Below are 22,825 nucleotides of genomic sequence, written 5' to 3'. Positions count from 1 at the left end.
ACTTACTCTAATAAGAATAAACTAAATTATAAATTAATATGTAAGTCATTTGGACTATTAAGAACTTTGTAGATGGTAAAAAAAAAAAAAGTATGGTTAGAATTTTTTCATTCAGATACAAACATATTTTGACCTAGAAAACCTTTCTCCATAAATCTATCGTCAACTAACAAAATAAGAGTTATCACCTGCTAATCCCTGGGTAGTAAACCAAAGGAACTATAAAAACTCTTTTGTGCTCAGCTTTCTAATTCCTAAAATATAATTGTTCAGCTTTTACAGGACATCCTGTAGCCACATGTTTTCTATTAATTACAGGATTAAAGTAGCTTGGTATGGCTATGAAAGTGCCAAATCCAAGATCTCAGCTGGGGAAAAAAACATAAGAATCAAAGCAAGATTCTTAGAGAAAGTGAGCAAGATCTCTTCTTCAATTCCAAATTTGAACAGATGCATCAAAAATAGCCAATTGTAATCCCATTAAAATTTATTTCACTCACCTGTTTCCTCAGAAGCATTTATCATTTCCTTTGAACACACCTATTTTAAGAAAATTAAGAAAAAAAAATTTATCAAGTAAAACTTCTTTCTTTCTTTCTTTTTTTCCTCTTTTTTTTTTAAATAAAGTAAGCATGTATCTCCCAGAAACCTCTGGGGTAAAAAGATGTCTTATGGAAATGCTACCAACATTTATGAAAAAGACATTGCTACTGTTACTAAATCTGTTCCAGAGCACAGTAAAAGAGAAGTTTTCCAATGCTTTTAGTAAACCAGTGTTAATATTAATTCAAATTCTGATTATAACCAGTACAAAAATATCAAATATAATAGTACAAGCATAATTCAGCAACATATCAAAAGACTAACACATCATAATCAAGCAGAGTTTGTCTCAGGAATGCAAAGATGTTTCAGTATGTGAAATTTAGAGGAGAAAAATAATACCCCCATCTGTATGTTTATGGGGAAAGTATCCAATATTATTCATACTTTAAAAAAAGACATTTTCTTAACACCATAAACTATAATTACTGCAATTCAAAACCAGCATTCCACTTCATAAACACTGGAAATATTCTCATTTAAATCAGGAATAAAAGGAATAAAAGATGTCTACTATCACTGTTTTCTGGTATTTTTTGAGTTTTATTAGCCTATATAGAAAAGAGAAAGAAATTAAGTGTATACAAAGTATAGATGAATTAGAAAACCCAACAGAATCAAGTGAAAAATTACTGTAGGTGATAAGGGGAATTCAGTAAGCTCTCTACTGTTCTGTTGTCAATGATAATGACAACAAAAAAGATAAAATTCTTAGGGGATGACCTAACAAGAAACGGACCAAAATTTAAATGAAGAACTGAAAATACCACTGAGACATAAAAGAGTAATTAAACAAGTGGAAAGACATACTATGTTTTTGAATTAAAAAAAAAAAATCCAACATAACAAAAATTCTGACACCAACTTTCCCTATGTTAACTGGTCAAGTTAACATGATCCTAATTTAAGTATCAATAGTTTCTTTTTTTTTTTAAGCTCTAAACAAGTAAATTCTAAAATTAACATCAACATATACCCAGCTAGGAAAAACTTGAAAAAAATAAAATAATGTGCAGGGGAGAGAGAAACTTTCCATTTAAGATAGCAAAGCATTTAAAAACTACAGTAATTTAAAACAGTGGGACACTGTTGCCCTAGAACAAACAGGTGAGTCTCAAAGTGGAAGAAAATTCAAGAGTACACTCAAATACGTATGGGACTTCATATCCAATAAGTGGAATTTTAAATCAGTGGAGAAAAAATGAATTATTCAACAAATGGTGCTGGTACAACTAAGTAGGCACCTGGAAAACATGAAATTGGTTCCACTCTTCTAACACCAAAATAAATTCTAAACAAATCATTAATGTTAACTCTAAGAATTTATACTAAATCTCAAGGAAGACTTTCAATGTGTAACACAATCCCCAGAAGCCATACATAAAAAGACTGATAAATGGATTACATAAAAAAAATGTTTGCATGTCTCTGTGACTGCAGTATGTGTGCATTCTAGAATTTACAATTGTAACTTCAACATTTTATAAGCATTTTTTTATTGTCAGAATGTTTTAAGTTTAAAAAGTAAAAATCACAAATAAGATCAAAGAGGGGTCTGGGTGGCTCAGTCACTAAGTATGTGCCTTGGCTCAGGTCATGATCCCAGAGTCCTAGGATTGAGCCCCACACTGGGCTCCCTGCTCAGTGGGGAGCCTGTTTCTCGCTCTGCCTCACCTGCAACTCCCCCTGCTTGTGTGATGCTCTTCCTCTCTCTGTCAAATAAGTAAAATCTTACAATAAATAAATAAAAATTTTTTTAAAAACCACAATGTTTGAAAGGAATGCTGATAAACTGATGAAACTGGGTGACTGATACATTATACTTCCTTACGTTTTTAAATTCTTAAAAATTTTCGTATTAAAAAAATCCGGGGCACCTGGCTGGCTCAGTGTATAGAGCATGTGACTCCTGATCTTGGAGCTGTAAATTTAAGCCCCGCATTGGGCGTAGAGATTATTTAAAAATAAAATCTTACCCCATACCCAAAAAAAACAACCAAAAAGAAGTCTGCAAAAAAAAAAGAACACACACAAAAAGTAGAGTCAAAAGACAAAAAGTAGGAAAAAATATATGCAACTCCTTCAAAGACATACACAACACAGAGTTCCTCCAAATCTCTAGGAAAAAGATCAACAACACAACCAGAAAAATGACTAAAGAATACAAAGTCATTTCACAGAGAAAGGAATACAAAAGGCTTCTAAGTATATGAAAGATATTCAGACTTACTTGTCATAAGAGAAATTAAAACCATTCAGGGTGGTTGGGTTATGGACATTGGGGAGGGTATGTGCTATGGTGAATGCTGTGAAATGCGTAAGCCTGGTGGTTCATAGACCTGTACCTCTAGGGCAAATAATACATTATATGTTAATTTAAAAAAAAAATTCTGTGATTCCATCTTCCACCCATCAGATATACAAGAATCCACTGCCCAAAAAAAAGGAAGAAGAAGAAGAAGAATCCACTGCCTCTGTTGTCTGCCCTCACCTAAGGACTACTGGTCTTCAACTATCCCTTTGAGAAAAGAGATTCTAAATCAACTTTCCCAAAAATAAATTAATTAATTAACTCTTCCACAGTGTAGCTGCACAGTGAGATAAATTATCATGGGTATTGGAAACATAAACAAGCGGGTGCCAAGAAAGCTTTAACATAGTGGCTGGTGATCAAATCCACATAGTTATCTTCAGGCTTCCCAAAGACAGTGATGACTGAGCTAAAGAAGTTTCTATGTTTGGGAAGAAAATGTTTCATAAAAAGGTAATAAAAGAAATGCCCTGGGACGTGAAGAAAGATGGTGCTTTCTAGAAACTGAAAGATGGCCAATATGGTTAGAGAGTGAGGCACACCGTGAGATCAGAGACAGAAATGGGCCAGACAAATAGAGGGCCTTTAAGGTTCTGGTTTTCTTCCTAAAAGCAATGGATAGCTTTATGCGTTATGGTAATACTGATGATGATACTACTATTACTATTTTACAGAACAGGAAACTCATTCACAGAAATAATAAATCCCAACTCAGGTCCCAAAACTGTTAAAGGGTACAGCTGGGATCCAGATCTGTAGGACAATTTTGGCTTTTTTTTTTAAGCCATTACCAAAGAACTATAAATGGGTTTCCTGACTAATGTCTATCAATTTTCATCTAGAACAGCTGAAAATGAGAATCCAAAACCAGTTTTAGCTGGATTATTAATGGTGAAAAGTATTAGAACTATCTTTATATAAAGAGTCTAAAGAAAGAAACAGAAATGGATCTGTTGTAATATGGCTATCTTATTTGCTTGATGATTCTATCTTACCTCGGAGGTATAATTTTGACAATCATCTGAAGTGAGCAAACTTTTTTTGGGAGGAGGAACCTGGTCACTTTCTTCAAGCATACAGTGAAATCTCTTCCTAGATATAAGATCCAAATTAGCAGGAGGAGGCTCTTCAGAATCATCTTTTCCAGGATCAGATAAACACATGGTATTCTGACCAACTGAAGTTACTGGAAAACTCACACTGTATAGAAAATGCATACATACAAAATTAGCAAATTAGAAGCTACTTAATGAGGTAAAAGGTTGAACTATTCCAAAAAACTTCCAAGTAACTAATATATATATATATATAGCCGTAGTCACAAAAATGTTTGTTTTGAGATCCATTCATACTCAAAAACTCACAACTTAAATTCCATAATACTAAAGTAAATCCAAGGTATAAAAATAGTGTTTTCCTTATCTAGAAAGTTAAAATTTTAAATCTAAAATGCCTCTTACTTATATAAAAGGCTAACATCTAATGCTACTTGACAGAGAACTAAGCATCTTAACCAGTGACTGTTAAAATACAACAATTCTCTAGTAAGGAATTTAAAAAGCAGTATTAAAATATATAGAAATGGGGTGCCTGGGTGGCTCAGTTGGTTAAGTGTCTGACTCTCGATCTCAGCTCAGGTCTTGATCTCAGGGTTGTGAGTTCCAACCCCACGTTGGGCTCCACGCTGGGCATGGAAGCTTACTTGAAAAAAAAATACACACACACACACACAAAGAAACATCCTTCTTGCAATTTCTGTGAATGTGTATTTATTTCAGAATTTAAAATATATAAGCTTACAAAGTAAGCACACACCTTTGATAGACAACATTTTACAATCCAAACAGCTAAATTTTTTTAGCTTTCAAAATGCTTAGGATACCAAATAAGTTTCACACAAAAGTATTATACATTTAAATGGCAGCTCTATCAGGTATAAAATCAACAATTTCTTCTCTAACTTATCACATAATTATTAAATAAGAGCTTTGAGATAATTATAAATAATGCTGGTGAACAATTTACTCAGTTAATACTATTCAACTCATAAAGCACCTTTCCTCCTAGCAAAAAGAGTTCAGTTGCCAGGTGATGTATGGAAGTGTTGAATCACCATATTGTACACCAGAAACTAACACTGCACTGTATGATAACTAACTGGAATTTAAATAAAAAGTAAAAAATAAATAGTTTAGCTTATTCATTACCTCATGTCACTCCTTTCTTCTGTATTCACGGATTTGATCAATATGGGTGCTGGCAGTAAAGGGTTTGGCATTAACTGTGCACTGGTATCACTAAATTCTTCTACAGCATTGGTTGGGATTTCCACCAGAGTTAAAATGAATGCTTGTTCATCCTCACCATCTTGATGTACATTAGCAACTAGATTCACTATCAAAGTTTGAAAGTTAATCATGAAAAGCTGAACTATGAAAACCATTAATTTATTAATTTATTACATTTCTAAAAAGTCTCACTATAACTTATCCCATGAATAAAAAGCAAATTATACCCACAAAAGTAAAAAGTAATTTCATAAAGGATAAAAAGACAGTTCACTATAGAGAAGATTTTTAATTCGGAATAATAAAACTTATACACAAAATACTTCAAGTTTTTAGTTTGTTTTTAATTTAAGACTGTCATAGACTAAAAAACTATTTTGTTTTTCCATAGTCAAATGGGGTAGGGGAATAAAAGCTGTACTATTAGGTTTGGTGATACTTTATCGAAGAAGATTATCATACCTGTTAAGTCTTGAGAACTGATTACATTCTCTTGTTGGACTTCTGGCATACTAGTTAGTGTATCCTAAAAAAATTTAAAAAGTTAAAATACAAGAATGAAGCTGACCAAATTTTTATTTATTTATTTATTAAGATTTTATTCATTTGACAGAGAGAGACAGACAGTGAGAAAGGGAACGAAAGCAGGGGTAGTGGGAGAGAGAAACAGGTTTCTCACTGAGCAGGAAGCCCAATGCAGGGCTTGTTCCCAAGACCCTGGGATCATGACCTAAGCCCAAGGCAGACAACTGAACCACCAAAGCACCCCTAATTCTAGTTTTAAAAAGTTTTCCAAACAATTGGATATAGTAAGAGTTACTGCTTCAAAACTCAACTTTTTAACCATATGCAATTTTTCAAATGTTCTGAAAGTTTTAGTTATACAAATAATTTTTGATTATTTAAATAAATATACATGTACAAAGGAATTCAGACTAAATTGTTAAATACATGAATTTTATAAAATTATTTTTAAAGTAACAGGAAGGGAGATTCAAACCCCTCAACCTTTCCTCTATCCCCATTACAGCAGCTCTTGTCCTATCTGAATGGAAGCAAACTGCCTGTCTCCTCGCCACCAGCACAGCTCCTTCCAATCTGTTCTCCAGAAAACTGCCAACACTGTATTCTCTAAAATGCAATTCTTTTTTTTTTTTTTAAGATTTTATTTATTCATTTCACAGACAGAGATCACAAGTAGGCAGAGAGGCAGGCAGAGAGAGGAGGAAGCAGGCACCCTGCTGAGCAGAGAGCCCGACGTGGGGCTCGATTCCAGGACCCTGGGACCATGACCCAAGCCGAAGGCAGAGGCTTTAACCCACTGAGCCACCCAGGCGCCCCTAAAATGCAATTCTTATTGTAATTCTTTACTGCTTAAAATTTTCAAACTCTCATTTTGTAACCAACAATGTCAGTAATCGATTCAGGCAAGCATCACCAATGGATACTAAAACTACTGGGGAGAAGGTGTCTGGGTCTTAAATTGCTAACACAATGTACAAAAGATGCTGTTTAATGTAGAAATCTAGCAGGCACCATGCTAGCCAAGTAATTAGTCCACATCACCAACAATGAAACAAGCTGACAGCACATGCCTGCTGAGGGGATACAAAAGGAAGAACACAACAACACCTAACTAGTAATTGTGCCAAACACTGTTCAATCTGTATCTAAAATGAGGAACAAAGCACAAAAACCAGATTATGAATTAGCTTGCAATGTCAAGCTCACAAAAGAGGGAAGAGTGCAGGGGACCTACTCTAGATGAAAAGAGAGTAAAGAGAATGACAACTAAACGCAGTATGAGAGCCCTGGTTGAAACTATGTATTACATATAATTTTAAAATCAGTATTAGATAATATAGTAATACTGACTGTGACAACACTATCATCATTTCTCTATTAAAAACATCCTTGTTGGTATCGAATATAAGCTGGAATATGTATGAATGAAGGCTCATGTCTGCTCTCAAATGGCTCAGTTTCTTGAAAGTATCTATCTATAGAGATGGAGAGCATGACAGAAAAAGCAAATAAGCAAAATGTTAATGATTAATTAATCTAAGTAAAAGTTATATGAGAATCCTATTTAAGATCTTTACAACTCTTCAATGAGTTTGAAATTATTTCAAAATAAAAAGTAAAACAAGTTGGGGGTTAGGGAAAGTCCCATACATTTGGATATACTCCAAATTCTTGCAAGTCATAAAAACCCCTTTTATGATCCGCTCCCAGGTTGCCTACCTCACTCATCTTAAACTACTTCTTCATTTATATCCTACTCATAACTACTTATCCCTGAACATGAAATGCTGTTTCATACTTATTCTTAACACATGTTCTTCTCCCTTCAACTGGCTAATTCATATCTGTTCTTCTAGATCAAGGGCTTTTTCAGTCCTGGCTACACATCAGAACAACCTGAGGAATTTTAACAACAGCAACAGAAAGCAAATGTCTAAACCCTATTTCCGGAGACTGATTTTACTGGACTGGGTTGAGGACCACCCCTTTAGTGTCTTGTGCAACTTGCTTTCACAGCACCTACCAGAGTTTAACCATTCTTATCCTCAACGATTTCTCACAACTCTGTCCCTCCAGTACCTTACGCGGTACCGAACATGTAGTAATAACACCTCAAAAAAATATCTGCAATGTGAAAGTAGTTCTCAGATTCAGTGGCCCACAAGCAAGAGGTAAACACTCTGTACAAAACCCTTTTTCAAAACTTTCACAGCAAAGCTACGTATTGGCTGTTTTATCTGTGCTCAAAAGACTAAAAACACACTCAATAAAAAATTTTATCACGATACATTCTTGCAAAGGAAAAACTGTAAGGAAAGAAAACAGATAAGGGATCACCAAGTAGCCAGGGTGCTAAGTGGGGGTGGGTGTATAAAAAAGGGCCCTGGGGAATCTGGGGGATGATGGAACTGCTCATGTGTTGTTTACATGACTATATGTTTGTCACAACTTGTACAAGTACACACTTAAGAAGGTGAAGTTTATTGTATGTAAATTATACCTTATTTTTTTTTTAACGGGGAATAAACACCCAGCCACCCCATGTTATATTTTATCTTCTTTTACCTCTGACATATGAAGAGCAAGCACATTGTCTCCATTAGAGTCCTTTCCCTGGGGCTCTTCGACAGAATTCTCAGGGAGAACCACATCTGAACCAAGTATATGGGGTCTTGTCTCAAAGGAAACTGGAACAACTGATGATATCTGAACCTTTTGAGATTCCTCTTCCTGATCATCATTTCTGAAAAAGAGATTAGTACATATTTGAATTTCAGAGTATGTATTAAAGTTCTGTACTGAAACCAAGTGGACAACTACAGAGTAATGTTTAGAGTTGTGAGTCGAAGATTTAATGGTATTCAAGTTTCTAAAATATATTTAATGCAACAGAACCCTCCTTTTCCAATCAAACAGTTATAGCTACAGCTAATGACTATAGTTGAAACAGAATTTATACCAAATACCAGAATTTCTCTTTTTACCTTTCAGTTAGATTTGCTTCTTGAGAAATAGCAGTCTCTCCAATACCATGTTCACAAGCCAATTTGCTCTGCTCCTTACTCTCTGCTGTTCTTAGTGATCCAAGGTTTTCATCTTGTAATTCCGTTGCTTCAGAAATATTTTTCTCAGTTTCTTAAACAAAAAATACACTTAAGATATAGTCCAAAACAGCACAGCTAAAACCTCCATATTAGTTAGAAATATATTCTCTCTTTAAAGACTGATCACTATATAGTGGCTCTTCCAAATTTCTCTTAATCCAAAAATCAAACTTCACACAGCAGTAAGAGTGGTCCTGGCCGATGAGATTTTTGAGGCAGATGATTAACGAATCCTACACTGTACATATTTCACTCGTGGCTGCCATAGCAATTTTATGTCCACTCCATGGTGACAGCAGTGTAATTACAAACCGACATATAAAAGAATTTTAGAACTGGGTACAAATGAGGTGTGGCTAGTTCCACCTTGGGCAAAGTGTTAGGGAGGGAGCTATTCTAAAAACAATGTCACAAAGAAGAAGAAAATGACTTCTACATAAAAGAGTTACCTTCAAATCGCTATCAAAATACCAACAGCATTTATCACAAAACTACACCAAATAATACTAAAATTTGTATGGAACCACAAAAAAACTCTGAAGAATATACAATGTGTAAAAGATGTGTCTCTTCAATAAATGGTGCTTGGAAAACTAGACAGCTACCAAAGACTGAAATTGGACCACTTTCTAACTCTATATACGAAATATAAACTCAAAATGGATTAGAGAGCTAAACATGAGACCAAACCATAAAAATCCTAGAAAAAAACACAGGCAATAATTTCTCTGACATCAGCTGTAGCAACATTTTTCTAGATATGTCTCCAGAGGCAAGGGAAACAGAAGCAAAAATAAACTATTGGGACTGACAGCGAAGGAAACCATCCACAAAATGAAAAGGCAACCTACCAATTCAGAGAAAATATTTGCAAATGATACATCTGATAAGGGGTTTGTATCCAAACTATAAAAAGAACTTATACAACTCAACACCAAAAAACAAAACAATCTAATTAAAAAATGGGCACAGATGGGGCTCCTGGGTGGCTCAGTTAGTTAAATGTCTGAATCCTGATCTCAGGTCTTGATTTCAGAGTCAAGACCTGATCTCAGGTCTTGATTTCAAAGCCCTGTACTGGGCTCCATGCTGGACATGGAACCTATTTAAAAACAAACAAACAAACAACAACAAAAACAAAAAAAAGGGTCTTCCAAAGAAGATATACGGATGGATAATAGACATGAAAAGATGCTCAACATAACTAATCATCAGGGAAATGCAAATCAAAACTACAAGATATCACAACCAGAATGGCTAAGTATAAAAACAAAAACAAAAACCCAAGAAATAACAAGTGTTAATGAGGATACAGAGAAAAAGGAACAATTGTCCACTAATGGTGGGAATGTAAATTGATGTAGCCACTGTGGAAAATAGTAGGGATGTTTTTCCAAAAATCACAAATAAAAATACATATGATACAATAAATTCCAGTACTATGTATTTACACAAAGAAAATGAAAAGACGGATTCCAAAGATATATGTACCACCCCAAAATTTACTGCACATTATTTACAAGAGCCAAGATATGGAAGAAACCTAAGTGTCCATCAGTACATGAATGGATAAGGAAAATGTGGTATATATACACAATGGGATATTACAAAGCCATTAAAAAAGTTGTAATTGGGCTGTTTGTGAACTGGATGGACCTAGAAGGTATTATGTTAAGTGAGGTAAGTCAAACTGAGAGAGACAAATACCATATGATTTCCCTCATATATGGAAACTTAAGAAAGCAAATGAATATACAAATGAAGAGAATAATCGACCTATAAATACAGAGAACAAACTGATGGCTTCCATAGGGGAGAGAGTAGGAAGACGGACAAAATAGGAGGAGATTGGGAGATACAGGGTTCCAGTTATGGAATGAATAAATCATGGGAATAAAAAGCACAGCATAAGGAATAGTCAATGGTACTATAATAGCATCATATAGTGAAAAATGGTAGCTCTACTTGTGGTGAGCACAGCACAATGAACAAACTTGTTGAATCGCTATGTTGTACACCTGAAACTAATATAATACTGTGTGTCAACCACACTCAAATCAAAACAAATTTTTAATAAAAATAAAAAAGGTAACTTCAGCCTACACACTGAAATAGCTTTTGGGTACTTCTGAACTCAGAGTAAGTAACGGAATTAACTAACTGAATCATTAAGCATTGCTGGTTGAAAGGAAATCCCAGAAATCAGGAACCCCAAAACAGGGCAAAGATGATGCTAACTATCCAGATCTTCTACCTATAGGGCTTAAGACAATCTAGACAGCCTACTATATACACTGTTTTCCTGCTCTTACTAGCATGTGAAGCAGATGGGCCCTTGGCAGGGAGAGAAGGTGAAAAAGGAAGTAGGAAGTAGGAGTAGGATTCAACATGTACACCACAATCTAGTGAGGCCATTAAAAAAAAAAAGAAGAAGAGAACGCTAGGTAATCATACAGAAAGATTTTTTTCAATATACTAATCTTTAAAAACAGAGTGCTACTGGGGGACCTGGGTGGTTTAGTCCATTATGTGTCTGCCTTTGGCTCAAGTCATGACCTCAGAGTCCTGGGATCAAGCCCTGCATCAGGCTCCCTGCTTAGCAGGGAGTCTGCTTCTCCTTCTGCCTCTGCTCCTTCCCCCTGTTCATTCTCTCTCTCAAATAAATAAAATCTTTAAAAACTCGGGGCACCTGGGTGGCTCAGTGTGGTTAAAGCCTCTGCCTTTGGCTCAAGTCATGATCCCAGGATCCTGTACTCAAGCCCCCGCATCAGGCACTCTGCTCAGCAGAGAGTCTGCTTTCCCTCTCTCTCTGCCTGCCTCTCCGCCTACTTATGATCTCTGTCAAATAAATAAAATCTTCTAAAAAATAAAAATACATAAATAAAAACAGAGTGCTACAATATAAAGAACTCAGTAATAAAACAAGTTTCCCAATACAAAAATGAGCAGATTTAGAGCACCTGGGTGGCTCAGCTGGTTAAGCATCCAACTCTTGATCTCAGCTCACGTCTTGATCTCAGGGCCGTAAGCCCCGTGTTAAATTTAAAAAAAAAAAAAAAAATGAGCACAGACATGAACACATGTCTCTAAAGAAAATATAAAAATAAGCACATAGAAAGATACTCAGTATCAATAGTCATGAAAGAAATTCAAAACAAAACCAGGAGGTACTTCAAACTGACTAGACTATCTAATAACAAGTGTCTGAGAGGATAAAGAGAAAGCAAAACCCTCACAAAATGTTGATGAAAAGACACAATATTGGGCCACCCGGCTGGCTCATTCAATAGAACATGTGACTCTTGATCTCAGGGTTATAAATTCAAGCCCCACATTGGGTACAGAGATTACTTAAAAATAGCCCCTCATCCGGTCTGTCCCGTCACATCCCATCTTGGCCCATCCCCTCAGGTGCCAGTGCCGATGCGCGTTGGCGGCAACGGGGCTTTTTTCTTACTCCTGGTCCCTTCTCTGGCTGCCCTTCCTGACCTGTCACAGGGCTGGCCACTTCTCTGGCCCCAGGATGCAGAATGTGATTAACACGGTGAAGGGAAAAGCACTGGAAATGGCTGAGTATCTGACCCCAGTCCTCAAGGAATCAAAGTTTAAGGAAACAGGTGTTATCACCCCAGAAGAGTTTGTAGCAGATGGAGATCACTTAGTCCACCACTGTCCAACATGGCAATGGGCTACAGGGGAAGAACTGAAAGTGAAGGCATACCTACCAACAGGCAAACAATTGTTGGTTACCAAAAATGTGCGATGCTACAAGCGGTGCAAACAGATGGAATATTCAGATGAACTGGAAGCTATCACTGAAGATGATGATGGTGAAGGGGGATGGGTGGATACTTATCATAACACAGGTTTTGCAGGAATAACTGAAGCATTTAAGGAGATTACATTGGAAAGCAAGGACAGTATAAAACTTCAAGATTGCTCAGCAATATGTGAGGAGGAGGAAGATGATGATGAAGGAGAACCTGCAGATATGGAAGAATATGAAGAAAGTGGATTGTTGGAAACAGATGAGGCTACCCTAGACACAAGAGAAACAGGAGAAGCTTGTAAAACTAAAACTGATGCTGGAGGTGAAGATGCTATTTTGCAAACAAGAACTTATGACCTTTATATCACTTATGATAAATATTACAAGACAACACAATTATGGTTGTTCAGCTATGATGAGCAAAGGCAGCCTTTAACAGTTGAACACATGTATGAAGACATCAGTCAAGATATGTGAAGAAAACAGTGACCACTGAAAATCACCCTCATCTCCCACCATGTGTTCAGTTCACCCATGCAGGCATGCTGAGGTGATGAAGAAAATCACTGAGACTGTTGCAGAAGGAGGGGGAGAACTTGGTGTTCATACGTATCTTCTAATTTTCTTGAAGTTTGCATAAGCTGTCATTCCAACAATAGAATATGACTACACAAGATACTTCACAATGTAACGAAGAGAGCATAGAATCTATCCTAATTATTGTTTCTGTTTAAACAATTAACCCCTAGATGTGACCACTGACCATATTCACTTATATGTTTATGCATTAAATAAAAAAAGTTCCACTACCAGACTTATTTGTTTAATAAAAATGAGTGTAAAGAAAAAAATTTTTTCTTTAAAAAAAAAAAGAAAGGAAAAAACAAAAGAAAATACAAAATGTTGCTACCACTTTTGAAACATTTTGGCAGTTTCTCAAAGGTTAAACATGGAATTACCATATGTTCCAGCAATGCCACTTTTAAGTGTAAATCCAAGACAAATGAAAACTTCCGTCCACACAAATACTTACACATGAATGTTCTTAGCAGCATTCCTTACAATAGCTAACAAACAGAAAACCACCTAAACGCCCTGAATGAATAAATAAAATGTAGTATGATGGAATATTTGGTAAGCAAAAGAAATATCTGATACATGCTACAACACAGATGAGCCTTGAAAACATGCTAAGTAAAAGAAACCAGACACAGAAGACCACATATTATATGATTCCTTCAATATGAAACATCCAAAATAGGCAAAGTTACAGAGACAAAGTAGATTAGTGCTTGCCTAGGGCTGGGAAGGGTTGAAGGATATGTGGAGTTGCTACTGATGAAGAAGATTACGCAACTTGGGCAATATACTAAACGCCACTGCAGTAAACATTTCAAATGGGTTAACTGTATGATTCAGAATTATCTCAGTGAAACTGTTATTTTCAGAAGTACTGAACAGGGGCGCCTGGGTGGCTCAGTCCTTAAGCATCTGCCTTCAGCTCAGGTCACGAACCCAGGGTCATGCAGGAAGCTTGCTTCTCCCTCTCCCACTCCCCCTGCTTGTGTTCCCTCTCTCGCTATGTGTGTGTGTGTGTGTCTCTCTGTGTCAAATAAATAAATAAAATCTTTAAAAAAAAAAAAAAGTACTGAACAAAGGGTGCCCGCATAATGCAGTGGATTAAGCATCCAACTCTTGGTTTCAGCTCAGGTCATGATCTCAGGGTCATGGAATTGATCCCTGAGTAGGGCTCCAGGCTCAGCCAGGGTCTGCTTGGAACTCTCCCTTCCTCTCCCTCTGCCTCTCCACCAGGCGCGCTCTCTCTCTCTCTCTCTCTCTCTCAAATAATCTTAAAAAATAAGTAAATAAATAAATGTGCTAAACAGTATATATACGATATAGTATGCTCATAATTTTGTTCTTTCTGAAAGGAATGACATATATTTAAATGTTATATTTTTTATGATATATTAAATGTTATTTAAATATATTGACAAATATATTAATATTTATTATTTATTAATATTTAAATATATGTGTTTATGTATATACTGATGTATCTATCTATGTACACACAGTCCCACATTTAGATGCTTATGTCTATAAAATAATGGAAGTCCATGAAAAAAACTTAATGGCAATTTACCACTAGAGATGAGATTGGGGACTGGGAACCAAAGAAGTTTATTAAATTTTATAACTTGGGGACAATGTCTTATTTTTTACCACATGCATGTATAGCTTTTTAAAAACTGTTTGCTTGAATATTCACGTACACACACACACACACACACACACACACACAAAATATGACAAAAACATTAAGTAAATATAGTTAACTCTTAGACAACATGGGGGTTAAGGGCACAAAGCTCCCATGCGGTAGAAATTCTGCATATCTGAATCTCAAAAAACCTGACAACTAATAGTCTGCTGTTGACCAGATGCCTTACTGATGATTTAAGTCGATTAACATATATTTTCTAACTTTTATGTATTAGATATTATATTCTTACAATAAAATAAGCTCAAACAAATAAAATGTTATTAAGAAAATGCTAAGGAAGAGATGCCTGGGTGGCTCAGTCAGTTAAGCATCTGCCTTTGGCTCAGGTTATGATCTCAGGGTCCTGGGATCAAGCCCCACACAGGGCTACCTGCTCGGCAGGGAGTCTGCTTCTCTCTCTCACTCTCCCTCTGTGCTCTCCTCTTTCTCAAATAAATAAATAAAATTTAATTTTAAAAAAAGAAAATCATAAGAAAAAGAAAATACATTGATAGTACTGTACTGTCTTTATCAAAAAAACTCTATGTATAATTAAGTGTAAGCTTACATACAAGAGGTATCTGGATGTTCTTTGTACTATTTCTTATTCTTGTAAGTTTTCTGTAAGTTTGAAATTATTTCCAAATAAAACATATTTTAAAGATTTTATTTATTTATGTGACAGACAGAAATCACAAGTAGGCAGAGAGGCAGTCAGAGAGAGAGGGAAGCAGGCTCCCTGCTGAGCAGAGAGCCTGATGTGGGGCTCGATCCCAGGACCCTGAGATCATGACCTGAGCCGAAGGCAGAGGCTTTAACCCACTGAGCCACCCAGGTGCCCCAATAAAACATATTTTAAAAGTTTAAAAAAAAAAAATCCATGTATGGGGCACCTGGGTGGCTCAAGCAGCTAAGCATCTAACTCTTGATTTCAGCTCAGGTCATGCTCTCGGGGTCAAGATCAAGCCCCGCATCAGGCTCCATGCTCAGCACGGACTCTGCTTGGGATTCTCTCTCTCCTTCTTCCCTCTCCTCCCTGCTATATATAAATAAATAAAATCTTTTTTTTAAATCCATGTATTGTGGACCCATGGGGTTCAAACCCATGTTATTTTGGGTTTTGGGTCAACTAAACAGAAAAATGGTAATAATGACTGAAGGTAGTTGATGGATTTATTGGTATTTCTTTTATAGCTCATTCTACTTTTTGAAACTTTTTAATACTAAATTAAAATAATTTTAAATGAATATTCCATTTGAAATGCTAATGTGATTTCTCTTGTAAATATACTTTTTGTAGCTGTTTAAGGGAACAAAATTTACCTCTTTGACTTTCTACCACTTCTCCTTTGTTTATAAACAAATTGGGAACTTCCTGATGAACACCAAACCTACTGGTCCCTGAAGTCTTAAGATTTGGTTTAGGCTTGGCAAATCTACTTCTTATTCTCAAATTACTGGTCACTTCAGAAGTTGTATTCCTAGAAGAAAGATGGGAAGAGAGAAATCCATCAACCATGTAATAACTATCTCTCTCACCTTCATACATTCTGATACAGTTATGTGCTACCTTCTTAGGTGCCACAATATCCATAAGTGTTCATTTTTTAATGCAGAAAATATACAGTGGCAATTTTACTGCAAGTCTGGAGAAGGGAAGAGAATCTGGACCATGTTTATAAAACAGAGACCATATTTACAGAAAACTATTTCATTAAAGCTTCAAAGATGCACATATTACATTTACTTTAATATGCAAACCATTAAGGGCGCTCAGCTGGCTCAGTGAGTAGAGCATGTGGCTCTTGATCTCCTGAGTTCAAGCCCCACGTGGGGTGTGGGGTCTACTTAAAAAAAATTTATTAGGGGAAAAAAAAAATGCAAGCCATGGGTGCCTGGGGTGGCTCATTCAGTTAAGTATCTGCCTTTGGCTCAGGTCATAATCCCAGGGTCCTAGGATGGAACCCCGTGTCAGGCTTCCTGCTCAGTGGGGAGTCTGCTTATAACTCTGCCTCTGCCTCTTCCCCCTGCTCATGCTCTCTCTCTCTCTCTCACAAATAAAATCTTAAGAAAAAGAAAAGCAAACCATGAAACTAAAATCAAACCAGCCTATCCTCTCACTTTAAAGGCTGAGAAACTGGTGCACCTGGGTGGCTCAGTTGGTTAAGTGTCTGCCCTATGCTGAGGTCACAATCCCGGAGTCCCAGGATCGATCCCCAAATCAGGCTCCCTGCCCAGCGAGGAGTCTGCTTCTCCCTCTCTCCTGCCCCTCCCCTTGCTCCTTCTGTCTCTCTCTTGCTCACACTCCCTCTCCCTCAAATAAATAAATAAAATACTTTTAAAAATAAAGGCTAAGAAATCAGCAATGCCTACTTTACACTTACACAAGTATTACTCAAAGCTATTAACTAAAATGATAGTTTAAATATATTTATTAATTGAATACTATAAAACTCAAGAGTTTAATAAAGCAAAATAAACCTGGTTGATACAGCGTTTTCCTTTACTTTCTCCACTAAACCAATTTCTTCTTTAGTACTTTGCTCTTCCAATACAATCTTGTTTTCTTCTAATGAAGAAGGAGATGTACTATTGACAGGTGAAGAAAGCTCCTGACATTCACGAACAATTTTGTGATTTACATTATCTGGGCTAAAAGGAACACAGCTTTTATCCTTTGAATGAACATCAAGAAGTACACATACTCCTATTACAGAAAAGAACAGAAAATTAAAATTGACCCAATACAAGTAGACATCCAAAGAAAATAAATCCCTCAACATTAAGCAACTATAAAATTCTATATTACTTTTTAAAGTTTACTCTTTTTCGTTCTGAATTTAAATACATGATCAGGGCGCCTGGGTGGCTCAGTCAGTTAAAGGTCTGTCTTTGGCTCAGGTCATGATCTCAGGGTCCTGAGATCTTCTCCCTTTTCCCTTCTCCCCTGCTTCCCCCTCTGCCCTTCCCCCCATACATATGCTCTCTCTCTCTCTCTCAAAAATAAATAAAATCTTAAAAAAATAATAAATATGATTATATATTTTATGCCAGAGATTTGACTTGTTCTAGGCCAAATCATTCTTACAGACTAGAATTCTTGTGCTATCAGAAGTAAAAATGAGGGACGCCTGGGTGGCTCAGTCAGTTGGGGGTCTGCCTTCAGCTCAGGTCATGATCCCAGAGTCCCAGGATCACGTCTCACTTCAGGCTCCTTGCTCAGCAGGGAGCCTGCTTCTCCCTTTATCTGTGCTCCCCCTGCTGTGCTCTCTCTCTCTCTCTCTGACAAATAAATAAATAAAACCTTAAGGGGAAAAAAAGGAAGTAAAAATGAATCTGTTATCTTGACTAACTACACAGCCTCAAATGAGTTTCAAGATAGGATCACCTTCATTCACAAATTTTTAAAACCTGTTTTTATGTTCTAGAGATTTGTGACAGGTGCTCTCACAAAAGCAATACTCTGCCGTTGAGAAAGGCACTGTATACGGGCACCTGCCTGGCTAAGTCAGTAGAATATATGACTCTTGATCTTGGGGTCATGAGGTTCAAGCCCCACACTGGGTATACAGTTTACTCAAAAAAAAAAAAAAAAAAAAAAAGGAGAGAGAGAGAGAGAGAAATGAGACTCTGTAAGGAAAACAGACCAGAAAATTTCCTGATAAATATATAGTTATGGGGCTAGAAGTCTAACACCTAAAACAAATGGCAGGCCACTCATCTCCAGACAAAATAATTAATAGGACTATAGTTAACTATCCATTTAGTAGACTTAAAATAGAAGGTACTCCATAAGCTCAGCCTAAAATACTGTGAAAACCTAAGTTGACATATCTTTTGGCTCAGTCCAAACTAACAGAATAGTTGCAATTAAATTATTTCAATGACTGCTATTGTTCCTTCATACTATATGTGATTATCAGTTAACTGTGAAGACAATCCAAAGCAGAAGTCCCTTTGCTAAGGAAATATGTGTTAAATGATCAGTGATCAATGGGTTCAGTTAATCAACGTTTATGATGAGAAAAGTAAAGGACTCACTAGATTGTTCCAGGAATAGAAAGTTTTCTTAATAAACCAAGTGCACTGTTTTGAAATGGTGGCCATTACATCTAAAGGGACTAAGTTAGACGGATCAATGCACACAATATTACTTTTTTCTGGGGAAAAAAAATGAAGTTGGCAATGCCAACTTCAAATGTAAAAGGCAGGTACTGACTTATTACTCAGCTGTGGGTATAATTTCTTAAAAGCTGTACTTTAAAAGGCTTTTCTCAGTTAAGACTTAACTTTCATTCTTACCATCACTCTGTTCTGCCCCGATCTCTGACTGCAACACTAGATCTCCCATTGCAAGTAACGTTATAGCAGCTTCAGTACTTCCATCACTGGTACCTTGTGAGGAAATACACCAACATTAAAACAGAAAAAGGAAGCTGAAAATTGAAGTTTGTTTACTTAGAAAACATTTTTAATTCAAGCATTTATTCTCTAGTAACAAGTTTCAATATCCTGCCTACCATTAATTCCTTACAGCAGTACTGGTTACTACAAAATAAGAAATCATTAATTGTTAGCTTTTACTCATTGAAAATTCCTCCCTCCTACTAAATAACTTAATATCTTCAAAGAAAATACATCTGGGCAGAACAGAGGAAGTAAGTAATATTTCTTTATTAAACATTTAACTCTTAACTCACTTCATAAAGTAATTATTCCAAGAATCCAAGTTTCTCCTAGGGGTAATATATATACAACAGTTAAAACATTTTGTTCAACTCTCCAGTGAAATTACTCACTTGCTAACTAACACCAATACTAAATCACTTTGTTAGTGTTAACCAAGTAGTTTTATCAGTTTCCTTATTAACAGTTACCTGTTTCATCTTGGGTATGTTCATCTGTGTTCATTTCCTAAAAGAGGAAAAGATAAGCAATGTCTTACATGTATTTCCCCAAATATATGTTCTGTGTCTCAAAATCCATGATGTTTTACAGTTCTTCAATGTTTCTGATTACAAAGGAGTGCAAACTGTTTTCTCTCTATACAATTATTTATTGTTTCATACAGAAGTAATTTAAAAGCCAAGTTATTTTGTCTCTTGCTCCTTATTTTACCTTTTCCTTGTATTATATGCAAATTTTTTTAAAGATTTTATTTATTTATTTGACAGAGATCACAAGTAGGCAGAGAGGCAGGCAGAGAAAGAGAGAGGGAAGCAGGCTCCCCATTGAGCAAAGAGCCCAATGCAGGACTCGATCCCAGGACCCTGAGATCATGACCTGAGCCGAAGGCAGAAGCTTAACCCACTGAGCCACCCAGGAGCCCCTACATGCAAATTTTTTTTTTTTTTTTTTTTTTTTTTTTTTTTTTTTTTTTTAAGATTTTTTTTTTTTTAATTTGTCAGAGAGAGAGGGAGAGAGAGCGAGCACAGGCAGACAGAATGGCAGGCAGAGGCAGAGGGAGAAGCAGGCTCCCCGCCAAGCAAGGAGCCTGATGTGGGACTCGATCCCAGGACGCTGGGATCATGACCTGAGCCGAAGGCAGCTGCTTAACCAACTGAGCCACCCAGGCGTCCCCTACATGCAAATTTTTAACTCTAATCATATTGCATTTACCATGTGCACCTACCATTCTTTTTTTTTTTTTTTTTTTTTAAGATTTTATTTATTTGTCAGAGAGAGAGAGGAGAGCGAGCGAGCACAGGCAGACAGAATGGCAGGCAGAGGCAGAGGGAGAAGCAGGCTCCCCGCCAAGCAAGGAGCCCGATGTGGGACTCGATCCCAGGACGCTGGGATCATGACCTGAGCGGAAGGCAGCTGCTTAACCAACTGAGCCACCCAGGTGTCCCTGCACCTACCATTCTTAAGTTACTCCTTCACTTTCATAATCCTTGAACTTTAGTCGTATCTGTCACTAGTTTTAAACCAGTGGAAACCAAAAACTAAAGAATACTGCCAATTTTTCACACTAGGTGAAAATGAATTTTAACATATTAAAAAGTTACATGATTTATGCCCAATATATCATAAGGAGCTCTGCTAACCCTCTCTCCAGTGAAACTGGTGAAATTTATTAAAAACAAACATTTAAAGCCTCTGGAAATGTTCCTAGGGCAAAAGACACATCTTTCTGTGAAAACTGATGAAAATACAGTAACAGAGTAGAGAGCCCGTGGTTTTGAACTAAGACTGCTCTCTCCCCGTCCTTCTTCCCAGCTCAGTGAAGCAGAGACCCCACCTCAGAACCTGCAACCAAGAAAACAGGGTCTTTTCTCCTTGCAGGCCCCAGCTGGAAGGCTTTCTTTCTACAAAGAAGAGGACTTCAGCAGCTGATACCACAAGAATCTGGTGTCAGATTCGTAATAGAAAACAGAATTATTTGTATGAACTTGCACACACAAAAAAATCAATAAAATACCAGCAAACCAAACACAGCAACATATAAAACTTGGATGCAATTTTTTTAAGGACTTAATTTATTTGACAGAGATCACAAGTAGGCAGAGTGGCAGACAGAGAGCGGGGGGAAGGAGGCTCCCCGCTGAGCAGAGAGCCCAAGTGGGCCTCAATCCCAGGACCCTGAGATCATGACCTGAGCTGAAGGCAGAGGCTTAACCCACTGAGCCACCCAGGCGCCCCAAGAATTTTTTATTTAATATCAAAATTCAATGTAATATATGACATCAATACAATAAAAAGGTAAAATCATCTCTGCCTACTTGTGATCTCTGTCTGTCAAAATAAATAAATAAAGGGCGCCTGGGTGGCTCAGTGGGTTAAGCCGCTGCCTTCGGCTCAGGTCATGATCTCAGGGTCCTGGGATCGAGCTCCGCATCGGGCTCTCTGCTCAGCAGGGAGCCTGCTTCCTCCTCTCTCTCTACCTGCCTCTCTGCCTGCTTGTGATCTCTCTCTGTCAAATAAATAAATAAAATCTTAAAATAAATAAATAAATAAATAAACAAAATATTAAAAAAAAAAAGGTAAAATCACACGATCATCTCAATAGATGTAGAAAAAGCACAGGACAACATCCAACACCCTTTCATGATAATACTGTTATGTAAACTAGGAAAAGACTAGAACATCTTCAGTTTGATAAAAAAATAAAACAGGAAAAGTCCACAGCTAACATCAAACTTAATGGTGAAAGGCTCAATACTTTCCTCTCAGACCAGTAATGAGACAAAAATGCTCACTCTCACCATTTTTGTTCACCACTATACTGGAGGTTCTAGCAAGGGCAATTAGGTAAGCAGAAATAAAAGACATGCTGGGCCGCCTGGGTGGCTCAGTCAGTTAAGCGGCTGCCTTTGGCTCAGGTCATGATTCCACAGTCCTGGGATCAAGTCCCTCATCAGGCTCCCTGCTCAGGGAGAGCCTGTTTCTCCCTCTCCCTCTGTCTGCCTCCTGCCTACTTATGTTCTCTCTGTCAAATAAATAAATAAAATCTTAAAAGAAAAAAAAAAAAGAAAGAAAGAAAAGAAAAGAAATAAAAGACATGCTGAGTGAAAAGCATTGTAAGATGGGGCATGTGGGTGGCTAAGGTGGTCAAGCATCTGCCTTCTGCTCAGATCATGATCCCAGGGTCCTGGGATCGAGCCCCGCATTGGGCTCCCTGCTCAGCGGGCACCCTACTTCTCCCTCTCCCTCTGCCCCTACTCCCCCCTGCTTGTGCTCTCTCTCTGTCAGCAAATAAATAAAATCTTTAAAAAAGAGAAAAGAGAAAAAAAAAAAGTGTTATAAACTGAATTCTTTCACCCAGAAAGATATGTTGAAGTCCTAACCCCAGTAACATGAATGTAACCTTATTTGTAAATAAGACCTTTTTAGATGTAATAAAGTTAACAGGAGGTCATACTGGATTAGGGTTGGCCCTATCCAATATGAGAGGTGTCTTTAGAAGAAAAAAGTCATAGAGATGCACATACAGGGAGATTACCATGTGGCATTGGAGGC

The 22,825-nt window shown here is 36.9% G+C and overlaps 1 protein-coding gene and 1 pseudogene across 5 annotated transcripts in view; one reads left to right on the top strand and one right to left on the bottom strand.

Annotated features, from left to right (window-relative positions):
* Positions 1-22,825, bottom strand: part of BDP1 (B double prime 1, subunit of RNA polymerase III transcription initiation factor IIIB) — a 95,927-nt gene that overhangs the window by 6,230 nt on the left and 66,872 nt on the right. For 4 of the 5 annotated variants that reach the window (XM_047729482.1, XM_047729484.1, XM_047729485.1 and 1 more), the window contains 10 exons: positions 19,744-19,780; positions 19,169-19,261; positions 17,348-17,573; positions 16,190-16,347; positions 8,712-8,862; positions 8,293-8,470; positions 5,665-5,728; positions 5,122-5,308; positions 3,910-4,114; positions 501-540 (listed from right to left, as the gene is read on the bottom strand). In XM_047729482.1, coding sequence (XP_047585438.1) covers positions 501-540; positions 3,910-4,114; positions 5,122-5,308; positions 5,665-5,728; positions 8,293-8,470; positions 8,712-8,862; positions 16,190-16,347; positions 17,348-17,573; positions 19,169-19,261; positions 19,744-19,780 — 1,339 coding nt within the window. The remainder of the gene's footprint in view (positions 1-500; positions 541-3,909; positions 4,115-5,121; positions 5,309-5,664; positions 5,729-8,292; positions 8,471-8,711; positions 8,863-16,189; positions 16,348-17,347; positions 17,574-19,168; positions 19,262-19,743; positions 19,781-22,825) is intronic. The other variant, XM_047729486.1, reaches the window with a different exon arrangement.
* Positions 12,290-13,339, top strand: LOC125099886 (ubiquitin-like-conjugating enzyme ATG3; annotated as a pseudogene).

Source organism: Lutra lutra, chromosome 5 (assembly GCF_902655055.1).
Source record: "Lutra lutra chromosome 5, mLutLut1.2, whole genome shotgun sequence".
NCBI classification, from domain to species: Eukaryota; Metazoa; Chordata; class Mammalia; order Carnivora; family Mustelidae; genus Lutra; species Lutra lutra.
This window is presented reverse-complemented; position numbering and strand designations above follow the sequence as displayed.